The sequence below is a fragment of the Alexandromys fortis genome, unplaced genomic scaffold (assembly GCF_014885135.2).
Source record: "Alexandromys fortis isolate MF-2015 unplaced genomic scaffold, M_Fortis_MF-2015_v1.1 scaffold_4, whole genome shotgun sequence".
Taxonomy (NCBI): Eukaryota; Metazoa; Chordata; class Mammalia; order Rodentia; family Cricetidae; genus Alexandromys; species Alexandromys fortis.
This window is the reverse complement of record NW_026067944.1, coordinates 4,238,392-4,253,220: the sequence shown is the minus strand read 5'-3', so window position 1 is coordinate 4,253,220 and position 14,829 is coordinate 4,238,392. Positions and strand designations below refer to the sequence as shown.

The 14,829-nt window shown below is 45.9% G+C and overlaps 1 protein-coding gene across 3 annotated transcripts in view; it reads left to right on the top strand.

The window, feature by feature from the left end:
• The first annotated feature begins 227 nt into the window (after positions 1-227).
• The window catches only part of Cxadr (CXADR Ig-like cell adhesion molecule), a 62,407-nt gene continuing 47,805 nt past the window's right edge, over positions 228-14,829 (top strand). For 2 of the 3 annotated variants that reach the window (XM_050148856.1, XM_050148854.1), the window contains exon 1: positions 229-404. In XM_050148856.1, coding sequence (XP_050004813.1) covers positions 362-404 — 43 coding nt within the window. In that variant the 5' untranslated portion in view covers positions 229-361. Of the gene's footprint in view, positions 405-14,829 lie in introns of all 3 variants that reach the window. The other variant, XM_050148855.1, reaches the window with a different exon arrangement.

Here is a 14,829-nt window from a genome sequence, read left to right as displayed (position 1 = left end):
TGGCAGGCTGGTTCCTAGTCGACAAAGCAGCGAGGGAAGAAGGCTTGGGGGAGCTGGAGGTGGCTCCCAGTGCAAACAGGTGCAGGGCGCAAGACTGCTGAAGCTGGACGATTCCCTGGAGGGGGACGCCCGCTGCGCCCAGTTTCCATGACAACGCCAGGGCGCCAACACTGTGGGTTCTTGCCAAGGGGCTCCGGACTGCTGCCGGAAGTGACGCGTTCACCTGCCGAGCTGGGGCGGGGCGCAGAGGTGCCTTCGCTGCTGCCTCTGCTGGGAGCTAGTCGGGAGTGTACCAGGCTTTGGAAAACCAAGGTTCCCCAGCTAAGAGCGTTTACCTTCAAGCTGCGACCGGGCAGCCACCATGGAGCTCCTACTGTGCTTCGTGCTCCTGTACGGAGTTGCGGGTGAGTGGGGCATCCTTCTGTCCCCAATTCCTTGCGCTCGCAGCCCGCGGCCTCCCGGGAACAATGGGGCGTGGGGGGAGGGGGCGGCTCAATTTGGGGCGCTGCTGTGGTGGTGGCGGGTGGGCACCCATGCACCAGGGTGATATGGCCCGGCCACGCGCACCAGCCGAGAGAACGCATCTGTACCAGGAGTCGCGCAGGGGGCGTGGGGCGGCAGCGGAGCGGGGACCAGATCGCACCGTAGCGGTGGCCGGGGCTCATGGAGCTCGTGGAGCGGCGTGCGGGGCGCGCCTCCAGGGCAGCTTTCCCTGGGGGACTGCTTAGCTTTATCTGCCCTTGTCTCTTTCCCGCGTCTGCCTGGGTGTTGTGTTCGCCAGCATTCCCCGATTTCCAAGCTCCCGGCTGCGAGTGTTTAGGTATCGGGTAGTCCAGGCGGGGAGACTGAATTACAAACGCCATTATTGAGAGAAGACTGAGCCGTTCGGTGTGTCGTCCTGGCTACCTCTAGGAAAGGAGCACCCAAGCTGCGCTAGCCGGGTGGATTTGGGTCTCCAAGAATAGGCTAGCTCGACCGAGCCACCCCTAGACTGGGTATTAGGGAGTCAGTGTTGGGGAGGAGTTACCAAGGGTTGGTAGTGAGTTGATTCATTTTTTTTTTTTAAAGACGACGTTCAGGTGGTGAGTTGTGCGGTGTTAGCAATCGCCTAGTATATCTTTCAGCTGCAGAACCTCTTTCCGGGAGAAGGAAAAAGGACATTTAAATAATGCCTGGATCCCAGGACGCACACACATTTTGACACTTAGAAATTTATCTTTTCCCAAGAGTGTTTTAACTAGTTGATCTCATTGACTATACTAAGCATTGGCGGAATTTAAAAACCAAATGAGTCCTAAAAAGGATTCCCGGGTACAACTCTAGAAGGCACGCGCGCGCGCACACACACACAGTGTAGTCGCCAAAGATGATTTTGGGGGAGGGTCCCGGGAGTTGGGGGAGGAGGTTGGATCAGTGGCGGCTCTGTCTGTTGGGATGACTCTCTGCTTCCTGTTGAAATGTTAATTCCATTGTTGGATGCCGCAGCTGTGAACATTGCTCATGGGATCAACATTCTATTAGCCGGTCTAATCTGAGGTGATCGCTCCACCTCCCGTCTTTTTGATACAGATCTTCTATTCTTGGCTGAAGTTTGGAAAGTAAATCTTCTGGGAAACCTGATGGGTCATTGAATCAGTCTACTGAGTGTATCCCACCTTTGTTTTGTAAAACAAACTCAAGGTTGTATTCCCGGGAGGAAATACCGTTTAGACCACATCCAAAGCAGAAAGCGTAGGAGACCGACTCCCCCCCCCCCCACCACCTTTTTTGTATTTATTTTTTGGTGAAGTAATGGGGTATTTTTTTTCTTCTGAAATACCTCATTGATAGACACTCTTTCCATTAAGGCTATTGTAATATACTTAGCCGTTCATTTCACAGAGTGGCGGCTAGGGTATGGTGAACATATTAAAGAACAACTGTTTTTACTCCAGCTTTCCTTTTCTTTTTTTTTTTTCTTTCTTTTTCCTTTTTTTTTTTTTTTTTTTTGAGACAGGGTTTCTCAGCGGCTTTGAAGCCTGTCCTGGAACTAGCTCTTGTAGACCAGGCTGGCTTCGAACTCAGAGATCCGCCTGCCTCTGCCTCCCGAGTGCTGGGATTAAAGGCCTGTGCCACCACCACCTGGCTCGCTCCAGTTTTTCTGCTTTAGAACTCAGGAATTCCCCAGTCATTGTTCCCCCCCCCTCCCCCATGCCATTCACCCAAACCCAAATCCCAGACACCTCAGAAACTAATTGATTTATGAGTTTAAGTATTGGCTCTTAGGTGTAGTAATGGTGAGAACTCTAGTTCATTGCTAACACAATTGATTCGTATTTGCAAAATAAGCTTTATTTATTGACATACTGCCATGCTTAGACTTGCCTTTGCAAGTTTTTAAAAGTCATTTATTTTTATTGAATGTTTATTAGTGTTTTGTCTGTGTGAGGGAATGGGAGTCAGACAGGTGTGTGCTTCCATGTGGATGCTGGGAATTGAACCTAGGACCTCTAGAAGACCAAGCAATCAGTGCTCTGAAGCTCTGAGCCATCTCTCCAGCCCAGCCCTGGTCATTGCAATTTTTGTGTTATGTCCTGGACGCTGATGGGACTCTACAGGTCTATTTACTGCCTATGTAGTCCAAAGTTATGTGATTAGGGGCAATAGTGGAGCTGGAGCTGTAGTAGTGAGATTAAACCCTTGATTAAACAGTTATTAAGCATGCCGAGGATAACCTTGAACACTTGACCCTCCTGCCTTTTCCCAGTGCTTGGCTGCAGAACTCAGGGCTCCAAGCACTCTCCGACTGAGCTACACACATTCCCAGCTGTAACTGCCACTTTTCTAATGGCTAGTGGTGTTTTTTAAGGGTTCAGGGCTTGTCTGGAACTCAACTGCGTAGATAGCAAATTTAGCTGCAGCCCTGCTTCCGCTTCTACCTCCTACTTGCTGGATTTGCAGGAGCACACCCCCATACCTGACCTGTATATACATTCCTTTAATCCCTCAAGTGACCCTTGAGGGTAAATATCACAACCATCTCTATTGTCTGAGTAGAGAAACTGAGGCATGGAGTACTTGTGTAAATGAATGTGCCATAGTCATGGTTTTGCTGCTCATTCTCCTCCTGTCACCGAGAGATTATACCTTTAAAGCAGCCACTTTTCTCTTTAATGACCTCTAATTGATATCCTCAGTTCCAACACTGGTCACCCGTCACTTATGAAGAACCTGGTGTTGGTTTGACCATGTGTCAAATATTGAAGGCTTTTATGACTAACCTTTTAATTTCATGGCCTTGGTTGAGTGCTTCTGAGTCACTGTGAGGAACCCAAGATTTTTCTGGGCTTAGGACACTGTTGGAAACTAATATGGCTGAATGTACCCCATGTACCGAACTAGTTTTGTTTTTAGAGAGTGTCTCATGTACCCCAGGCTGGCCTCTAACCAAGGATGGGCTTTGAACTCCCAGTTCTTCTTCCTCTACTTCCCAAGTAGTGAGATTACAGATGTGAACCCTGAACCTAGCCAGCACCAGAATTTTTCTTTTAAAAAACTATCTGGGCGTAATGGCAGGCGCCTTTAATCCCAGCAATCTGGAGGCAGAGGCAAGTAAATCTCTGTGAGTTCAAGGACAACCCAGGCTGTGTGGAGAGACAAATTAAAAAAAAAAAAAAAAAAAAAAAAAACACCGAAACCCAAACCAACTAATTCTTTGAGGGTTTCATTCATGTATATGATGCATTTTGACCATATCAACCTCCCGTTTGCTCTTCGATTCTTCCCTGATGACCCCCTTTCTCCCTGCCACGTTCTCCCAACTTCATGTCCTTTTACAGTCCAGCGAGTCCATTCATTGCTGTCCATATGTGTGGATGTGGAGCCATCCACTGGAGCAGGTCCACATGTGCAGGGTGTAGAACCGTGCACTGGTCACCGCTGCAGGTGAGACTTCAGGAGCTCCTGTCTGTGACAGACACTTGACTGATTTGGTCTTAGTGTCAGCAGTTCAGAAAGTTGGTTCCCTAACAGGGCGCTGCTGCTTTTCGCTCTACCGGGGAGTAAAGCTTAAAACACCCCGATTGCCGGTCACCTGCCATCCGTTTGATGGTGGCTAAGCCACAGTCCGAAGGACGCCCCAGATGCTTTGTGTGTGCAGAACCGGTGGACTGAGGAAGGGGTTGGGAAGGTGGGGGTCAAAGGATGCATTATTTTCAGTGGAGCAGAGGAGCCCGTTTAGGAGATGTATTTGACCGTGTTGACCTCAGTTAATAACATAGTCTTGAAAATTGCTGAGTAGATTTTAACTGTTACCACAAAAAATAGGTATGAGGTAATTGTCTATTATGTGGCTAGATAGAGTCATTCCAGAGCACACTGGTGTGCTCCTCCCTTCCATGCTCCCTCTTCCCGCCTCTGCTCCCTCCTCCCATGCAGGTAGTCATCCTTTTGCCTCAACTTCCTGAAAGCTGGAATTATGGGATTCTGATCATGAACCTCCACACCACCATGCCAGTGTTCTGCTCTAAGCTCTGTGATGTGTTTACCATAAGCTTCTCTTTTGAAATCCCCAACACCTAGTTTTGGTTTTCCAACCATCTGTCTTGTCCCTTATTGCTCTCTGTGTTAGCTTTTCCATAGTTTGGCATAGCCCTTTTTACACTCTGTCCTAAGCCTGAGTGACCTCATATCTACAACTGGTTGACACGCCATGAAGATAATTTCCAGCTCAACTCACTTTGGATTCTGAACTACTTCCCTTTTCTTTTCTTCCCTCTTTTTCTACCTCTTGTTTCTTCTTCTGGGCCTTCTCTCATCTTGATTTTTTTTTTCTTTCATTCTTTCCAAAGTCTTTTTCCGTTGCTAGGGCAGGTTAGCCTGAAATGTACTATGTAGCCCAGGATAGCTTTGAACTCATGACTATGTTTCTGTCTCGGCCCCGCCAACTGCTGGGATTATAGGAGGCATAAGCTGCCACACCTGCTTGAGTTACCATTCGACTGTCTGACAGTCAAGTTTTCACTTGCATACTTTAGATTTTTCCAAGTCCCTAAGTAAACGTTTCCATTAATTAGAAGATGAAAGGGTCTATTCAGTCAAGTATTTATGGCTTACTATATACCATGTTCTGTGCTAGGTGCCTCTACAATAGCGTATGATACAAATTGTAAAATGTATTAACGAAGATGTGTGGGATTTGCAATGAAGGATATGGGATGTGTCGCGGGGGGGGGGGGGTTGAGAAGTTCAGTTGATGTAAAATATATTAACAAAAACTGTTGAAACCTTTATTGTACATGAGTCATAAGATGGCCTAGGGTGGGGATGGAGGTCTTTTTTTTTTTTTTTCCACTGTTAACAAGTGCCCTATGATGTCACTGCTGACCATGTTTAGTGGACAGAGATGTAAAGGCTGTTTTGAGAGCTTGGCAGAAAATTATAGGTTGGTCAAGTCAGTCTTGCACACCCATGGTCCTGAGAGGCTGGCTGGTGACATTGTGAAAGTTCTCGAATGGTAACAATGCAGTCACTCTGGAGGCAGGTAGAACTGCCAGCTCTAGCTGGACTCCTGCCTTGATCTGCGCATGCATGGCCCCCGTAGACCTGCTGTGCAGCGATGTTGGTCTTCCCCTTGGGTCTGGGAAGCTTCTTTGGGAGACGTGGTGAAGTCTTCTGGTTTTTTGTACCAAAGGGAGAACTTGGAAGAGAAGCAGTGCAATTTCTGACTTGATTTTTGTGGTGATATCACAGTCTATGGGCAGAATAAAGAAAAGTGCAAGGTGTGTGTGTGTGTGTGTGTGTTTGACACAGAGGATCTCTCTGTAAGAACCTTGGCTGTGTTGGAACTTGCTTTGTAGCCCACACTGGCCTTGAACTCAGAGAGCCACCTGCCTCTGCCTCCCAAGCACTGGGATTAAAGGTGTGTACCACCACTTGTTTTTTTTTTTTAAAGACTTCATTGTTTTTACTTTATATGTATAAGTATTTTATGTAAATTCTGTATGTGTACTTAACTTCCTCCATACCTGATGTCTGGAGTGGCCAATAGAGGGTGCCAGGTCCCTTGGAACTATGTAGCACAGGTACTACACAAGAAGCCAGTGCTCTTACCTGTGAAGCCATCTCTCTAGCCCTTGACTAGCATCTTAGGATGGTAAGTAAAAAAACAAAACAAAACAAAACAAATCCCCCAAGAAACCAGTAGGTAGATTTTTAAAAATCTAATCCCAGGAGAGGCAAAGATCAGCAATCCTGAATTGAGGATCACTGCTGAGAGATGCCAACTACGAATACAAAGATGACATAGGAGGTGGCAGAAACATCACCCATCAGCAGCGCAAGCACAGGGTGAGATTATTGGAAGCATCAAGGTGTGATAAGGGCTGCTGGAGAGCTGGATGGTGCAGTTGCTCTAGAGACCGATGGAGAAATGAGGCTGGTCCTACTGCCAGCAAGCGGTTGTGAAATTGGGGTCAATGGATTCCACAAGGACAGTTTCTGTATTGGTGATACAAAAGCTGTATTTTAATAGGTTGCGTGGGTGTCCAGTTAGTGGGGACTAGAAACTGGACTTTGCACGTTGCCTTTTTAGCCCTAATTACAAAACAAGAAGCCAGCAGAGCTTGCTTTTTCTTTTGTTTTTGTTTTTTTGAGACAGGGTTTCTCTGTAGCTTTTGGAGCCTGTCCTGGAACTCGCTCTGTAGACCTGCTGGCCTTGAACTCACAGAGATCCGCCTGCCTCTGCCTCCCGAGTGCTGGGATTAAAGGTGTGCGCCACCACCTCCTGGCCAGATCTTTCTTTTTCTCATTTCAGATCAAAAATCTCAAAAAGCTCGTCATTCGAATATTGTTCCTCCTGCAGGTGAACTCCAGAACCCTTTGGATGCTCAGGGATGACACTCTCCTATCTCATCTCTTACTTCTGGACCTCACCAGTGCTGAACTTACTCCTCTGTGTGCTTTCAACCCCGTATTTCCAGAACCGTCATCAGTGCCGTCCTTTCCCGTCTTCGCCAGATTTTGTGAAGCAGCTGCCAGCATTTGCTGACTCAGTTCTCCCTTTTCATGTCATGTCCTTCCTTCCCATGCTTCTGTGAAGCTGCGGTGGTTGTCCACACCGAGGTTACCGCTGTGGCTGCGTCACGCCTTGCCTCTTCAGCCTTGTGGCAGAAATAGCTTTGTTGGGGCTGGAGAGGTGGCTCAGTAGTTAAGAGCAGTGGCTGCTCTTCTAGAGGACCCGGATTCAATTTCCAGCACTTACATGGTGGCTCAAAATCATCCGTAACTCTAGTTTCTGGGGATCTAATACCCTCTTCTAGCCTCTGTGGGCACTGCATACTCGTGGTGCCTACACAGGCAAAACAGTCATACACAGAAAATTAAAAATAAGAAACCAAACCCTGTGAAACAGTGTCTCCCCTCTTGGGTTGGTGCTTATTTTCCTCCCTGCTCATCAATCTCTGTCCTGTCTCGCTAGTCTTGATGCGCTGTGCTCCGTTTCCCACTTGTACTGTAAGCGCAGATTTCCCAGGTTTCCCGGCTTTGGTTACCATTCCAATGCTCGCAGCCACTGGTCTATTTCTAGTTTCCCACAGCCTTCGCCCATCCCGTCATGCCACCCCCTCTCTCCACTTAGCCTTCACACTTCACTGAGCCTATTCCTTCTGACATTATCTCAGGCAGAAGTGTGGCATTTGACTCGACTCTCTCATCCGTTCTCATCCTGTTCTAAGACGTGTGTCCCTCCAGCCCCGAGCTGCTTGGGTCATAACATCATAGCATCTTCACAGCAGGCCTTGCTCAGGTGAACCTCCCCCTGTGCTCCAGGCCTGTCCCAGACACACCTTATTATGACTGGGTTTCTCACCAGCCTGATGCTTTCTTGAGATAAAGACTGTATTTGCCCTCTCCAGCTTACACCGACGCTGCACACACTCATTGCACCTGTGCAGAAAGGTTCTCAAGGCACTTGGGAATGACCTTGAATGGCTAGAGCGTTTGAAGGTCAGAGGGGGTTGATGGAAGGTGGTGAGCAAGGCCTGGCGGTGTCTCCCCACCTGGGCAGCTATGGGTAGCTTTGCCTGGTTGCTCAGGAATGGGCAGCCCGTTTCCACTCCAGCCCAAGCTCGAGTGTTCTGTTTCCAGTCTGCTCTTTCCGTCTCCTGGTTGCCACACTTCCCCAGTCTACACAGGAGACATCAGCGGGTGAAAACGGATCCCTTTGTGAGAAAATAAAGGAAATATTTAAGCTGGGGATTTTGACTGTGTCTGTTCAGTGGTCAACAAGTCGTGGATGTGAACTCTGAAATAATTATTGGAGTAAACCAGGAAGCAAGTAGCAGCTAACCGGAATGACCTTAGAACCTTGGCTTCCTGGCTTTCACCTATCTTATGCTCCTTAGGAAAAGAAACCCAATAGTCTTAAACAGCAGGTCTCAACCTGTGGGTCTCAACCCATTGGGTTTGTGTATCAAGTAGCCTGCATATCAGATATTACATTACTGTACATAGCAGTAGTAAAACTACAGTTATGAAGTAGCAATGAAAATAATTTTCTGGTTGGGGGTCAGCACATCATGAGGAATTGAAGGGTCACAGTGTGAGGAAGGTTGAGAACCAGTGCTCTAAAATTATTGTTAGATTGGTTTTCATATTTAGGTTTTCTTCTTTAAGTTGGAGAGAGAGCACAGTCAGTAAAAGTGCGTGGCATCCAAGCATGAAGACCTGAGTTCAGTCCCCAGAACTCATAAAAAGCCAGACGTAGGCACCAAGGAGGCAAGGACAGGGGCATCTGCAGCTCCTTGACTGGTCAAGCATGACTGTGAGCTCCCAGGCCAAGAGATTGTTTCCAAAAAGTCAACGTGGATGGTGTGTGATTTATGACACCTGGTCCTTTGCCCTACACACACACACACACACACACACATACACACACACACACACACACACACACACACACACACACACACACGCACGGCGCGCGCGCGCACGAACACATGTGTAAAAGATGTTTTCTTTTTCCTTATTCATAGTGTCTTGTTAGGACTCACCTCTAAAATGATGGGATTACAGAAATCTTCCATAGTGGCTCTGGGGTTAGATCATTTCCTAGACACTAGACAATAAAAAAATAAGTTTTCCAACTCTCCTTTGTTTTCAACTGAATTTCTAAGTTGGGCTGAAGGTATAGATGGAGGAATGGGAGGAGTGTCGGTGACCCCCTGGCGTGGTGATAGGATTCCTTCTGAAAACTGGAACCAGCTGCTCTTACTTTTCTGCAGATTTACTTTTCCCAGCCTATTTCTGACTCCTGGCTAATGCAGGACAAAGTAGTTAAACAGGTTCTATTAGTAGTACGAACAGGGATGATGAAGGTGGAGAAGGTAAACTACTGATGAGGCCAAGGAGGTAACACTGTGTCTCTGATACTCTGGAACCTTTCTCCTTTCCTTGTCTCACCCATCTTGATTTGGACTAAGGGGCTGGCTGGTTCAGAGCTTTGTCCTTAACCATCTCACCTGGAGTCAGCAGTGTTGACCGTTGATTGTAATGGACAGGGTGCATGGGGAAGGCTGCTTCCTGCTCTTGCAGGAGGGAAAGAAGGAAAACCACGGCGGTCTGGTATTACCGGTGTTTGTTCTTTAGTATTTGAGAAAAGGGCCTGGCACAGTTGAATGAACAGACACATTCATACTGAGGAAATACAGATGTCTTTGGAAACAAGTCCATTTCCGTGACATGAAAGCTGTTTAGACTGAAAGAAGGAAGGAGATTTCGTGGATACTGCTGGACCTTCTGAAGCCACAGGTCTGCTTTCCCAGAAGCTTTCCAGGTTTCTTAAAGAACAAATAGATGCGTTGACTCCAGAAGCAGTGAGCCAAATGCCATGAGTCATGTTTGCTAAGTCCTTAGAATGATGACGGCACCAGTGTCTTCAAATTCACCAGTACACAATGTTTTGAACTTGAAAACTGGGGAAATTCCCGTGTTTTCAAGTGGTTGGATATAAACTTTCACCTTGTTTTGTACTGGAGTGGTGTTGTAAGAACTGTAGTTATTCCTTACTTGTTCATTGCAAACTTGACCACTTCAGACCCAGTCTAGAGCCAGGCGTGACGGTGCGTGCCTTTAATCCCAGCACTCTGAGGCAGAAGCAGGTGAATCTCTGAGGCCAGCCTGTTCTGCAGAGCAAGTTCCAGGGCAGTCAGGGCTGTTACACAGAGAAATTGTGTCCCCCCCCCAAAAAAAAAAAAAAAAACCAAACCAGAAAACAAGCAAGCAAACAAACAAAACCGACCAAACAAACAAAAAAGAAAACAACCTAGAATGGGTTGAGTCCAGGATAGAAAAGTGAATATACCCTGTTTTTTGTTTGTTTCTTTGACGTGTCTCTGTATAAACCATGCTGGAGTTGATCTCCCTGCAGCCAGCCAATCACAGTCTCTAGAAACCTGTGACTGCAGTATCGGGCCACCACTCAGGGTTCCTTGTTTTTGAAATTTTATTTGAATCTGTCCTCTTTATAGCCTTGAGATAAGAAGGACATCCGTCATTCAAAATTGAGGAATCAAAGCTTGCATCCACTTGATCGTGGCCATGACGGCAAACGGCGCGGCACAGTGAAAATGTCAATGCTGCCTGCATTTGCCATTAGAAATTCTCTTCCGGCCATATCTAGAAAGGAAAGATGGAGTTAACTGAATAACTTTTAGCCTGCTTTATATAAAACACATTTCCATATATGATCAAATTAAACATATTGAGATAGTGACTATTTCTTTTCCAAGTAGTCTTTGAAATTTGGTTAGTGTTTCCATTTATAGCTCATTATAGCATATTTCAGCTTGCATTAGACACTTGTCCAGTGGCTGGCAGTGCCCATAGTGGCCAGCATAGATCTAGAATGCGAAGCAATACTTCTGCTATAGCCAGCCCTAGAACGAACGCTTACTCAGAAAATGCACAAAAGCAGTGTGTCGGTAAAGCTAAGGGAGTGTGCCTTTGTATTACTCTTGTCAGGTTTTACCTTTCATGTAATTATGCGTGTTACACAGTATTTTCTGTTGGCAGTGAGCTAAATCAAGTCTCTCGTTTCTTATTTAGTTCTCTTAATTATCAGAGCAGTTGTTACATAAACACAAAATGATGTCAGCTTCCGTTATTTGATAATATGAATACTGTGCATTTTACATGGAAGACAGACAAACATATACACACAAATGTATATCTTAAACTTGCCCATAGGGAAATATATGCATTTCGTGGAGGGTACCAAATAAACAGGATACCGCGACCCTGGTGATGGATGAGGAGGAGTTTGAATTCACTTTGGGACATTGGGAAGGCATTTATACCATGATTAAAGCAGCCAGTTTAGACATGCATATCACAGGATGTAAGTGACCTTTTTCTGTACCAATTTAGGAGTTTTTTTTTTTTTTAAATAAGGTGAAACACTATTTACTGATTTTGGTATGTCCATTTGTTACATTTCTCATTTCATTGGAGTGTTTTCTTACTGCTTTTGCCAAGTGGCTCATTTCCAGGCTTAGGCTAACGAAAAGGGAAGAACAGGCAGCTGAGGGTTTTATAAGGAGGCTAGGAGACGTCCTAAAATGGAGGGATACATCGCATCTCATGAAGGTGATGAGAATATTCACCATGGCAACCATTCTGCTTTTACGCATAATGCAAGATAACCTATTTGCATTTGTTTTGTCGGACACATGTGAAATCAGCAGCCGTGTAGTAGAGTCTGTGGGGAAGACAATTACGGCTTAGATAGGACAGGGCTGGAGTCACTGGTCAGAGTTGAAACGTGAATGCAGCCTTTCAAGAGGGGGTCTTTGTGAGGGGCTGGGAGGGGGAGGGTCCTCGTGGGGGGTGGGGAAAGGGGGTCTGATCTAGGTCAGCCCTACTCATATCTGCGTGCTACTCGCCTGCCTTCCTGTGGTTATTTACATGTTCCTTAGTCCTGGCTTTTTCTATATTAGATATTTGTCACAAGCCATTGCAATTCCTGTGGACGTTTGAAGGAAATAATGCGTAGTTTTTGCTGAGGAGCTGCAGTGGGCCTCCGGAGAGAAATGAGACGGCCCTGTTCTGGGGAGGAGTCAGACATTTTCTCCTTTAATTTCTCGCACCCCAGTGTAAACTGAACCAGAACTCTACCGTGTATTTCCAGTCTTCCAGGTGTCTTACCCTGTGTTTCCAACAAGGTTTTATTTCTCTGAGGTTTTTATGTTTAAATCCAGGTGTTCTAGTGCATGTCTTTTTTTTTTTTTTTTTTTAATTGACTTACAAGCAGGTTCCAAATGCCTCATTTCATTTACTTGGACAGGATTGCAATCTGTCTACTATTCCTGTCCTCTTCTTGAAGGCCACGTTCCTCAAAATAGCAGTATCGTCTTTTTCTGCTTGGGTCCCCTCGTCATTCCAGTCAGATCTTATTCCACATGCACGGAACTGTGCCGGAGTTGATCTAAGCAGCCAGCGATGATCAAAACTAGTACAAACCTTTTATTGTCTTGTCCTTTCATAATAAGTGTTGAGGTCCTACTGTTTGGAACACCCTGATACTAAGTGTTAATAGATAAAAGACCCGGAATGGTCTACATCCTAACAGGAGGGTGGGTTTGGTATTCATTACCAAATATATATATATTCCAAATATATATATTCATTATATATTATGCTGGCTTGTCTTACATCAACGTGACAAACTAGCGTATCCGAAAGGAGGGAACCTCAGTTGTGGGAATGCCTCCATAAGATCCAGCTGTAAGGCATTTTCTTAGTGATTGATGGGGCAGGGCTCAGCGCATTGTGGGTGGGGCCATCTCTGAGCTGGTGGTCCAGTGTTGTACAAGAAGGCAGACTGAGCAAGCCAAAAGAAGCAAGCCAGTAAGTAGCACTGTTCTTCCACGGCCTCTGCTCAGGTCCTGCCCTGACTTCCTCCAGTGATGCACAGGGCTGTGGAAACGTAAGCCAAATAAACCCCTTTCCTCCACAACTTGCTATTCAGTCACGGTGTTTCATTGCAGCAATAGAAACCCTGACTAAGACACATTCTGTAGGCATGCACCACAGTGTCCAGTTTATGGCACCCAGAGCTTCCTGCACGCTCGCCATGCGGCACCCTGTTAAGTAAGCTATAGTCCTCGCCTGAGATGGGCTTTATGATGACAATGACCTGCCTATTGTCCTCTATTTATTGAAGAGAGAACTCTGGCCTGCTGGACTCTGTCCTTAAACTATGTGCCTGAGAGTTTGGAAGTATTGGGTACCTGGAGGTAAGCTGCTTGACAAATACGCTGGGAATAGAACTCTGGGCCTCTGGAAGAACAGTACGTGTGCTGTTGGTTGCTTTTATTCTCCAATCTTTGGGTGGCTCGCCACCCAGTTCCCGAGTAAATCGCACAGGGGTTTATTCTTACGTATGAATGCCTGGCCTTAACTTGACTTGTTTCTACCTAGCTTTTCTTACCTTAAATTATCCTGTCCTATCTTTTGCCTCTGGGCTTCTATATTTCTCTATTCTACATACCTTTCTTGACTTCGTACTCCATGGCTTGCTGTGTAGCTGGGTGGCTGGCCCCTGATGTCCTCCTCTCCTCCTCCCTCTATCTTCCCGTTCTAGATTTCTCCTTCTGTTTATTCTTTCTACGTGCCAGCCCTGCCTGTTTCATTCTCCTGCCTAGCTATTGGCCGTTCAGCTCTTTATTAGACCAATCAGGTGTTTTAGACAGGCAAACTAACACAGACAGCTTCACAGAGTTAAACAAATGCAACATAAAAGAACGCCACACATCTTTGCATCATTAAACAAATATTCCACAGCATAAACAAATGTAACACATCTTCAACTAACAGTCTGCAACAGTATGTGTTCTTTGTTTTGTTTTTGTTTTTCGAGACAGGGTTTCTCTGTGGCTTTGGAGCCTGTCCTGGAACTAGCTCTGTAGACCAGGCTGGTCTCGAACTCACAGAGATCCGCCTGCCTCTGCCTCCCGAGTGCTGGGATTAAAGGCGTGTGCCACCATCGCCCGGCCAGTATGTGTTCTTAACCGCCGAGCTAGCCCTGCTGACCCTGACATATGCATTATTTTATTTGATCCTACTACAGTAATGAATGCATTATTACAATTTATTTTTTTATTTATTTTATTTTATACACACTGGTGTTTTTGTCTTCATGTATGTCTGTGTGAGGGTGTTGGATCCCATAGAACTGGAGTCACAGACAGTTGTGAGCTGCTTTGTGGGTGCTGGGAATCGAACCCTGGTTCTCTGGAAGAGCAGTCAGTGCTCTTAACCACTGAACCATCTCTCCAGCCTCTTTTTATTATTACAATTTATTTTGTTTTCCAGCACAGGGTCTCACTGCATAGCCCAGGTTGGCCTTGAACTCACAAATCTGAAGTAGACTAGTTTCAGACACTTGGTGATTTTCCTGCTTAAGCTTCCTGAGTGCTGGTTCTAGGGATATACCACTATACTTAGACAGCATGATTTCTGTTTATTTTCATCTTCAATGTGAAAACATTTAGTCACCATAAGACTATAAATTGCTTACAGATAATTTTATAGGCAAACTTTGAGTTTTAACTCAGATCTGACATTCCATCCCTCGCTGTTCATTGGATAAGTTACTTCTATAATTCAGGCTGTGAATGTTTTCCACCACACTTATTGAGGGGTAGATTCTGAGCTGCTAAGTTGTTGACGTGCTGATGGGCGCAGTGGGAGGAGATGATATAGGCAAAGGCGTCTTTTTGGTTGATTGATGGACTACACTTAGAGAACATTTCATTCTGAAACAGATAATTTAGTTCAACACCTTTAATTTAT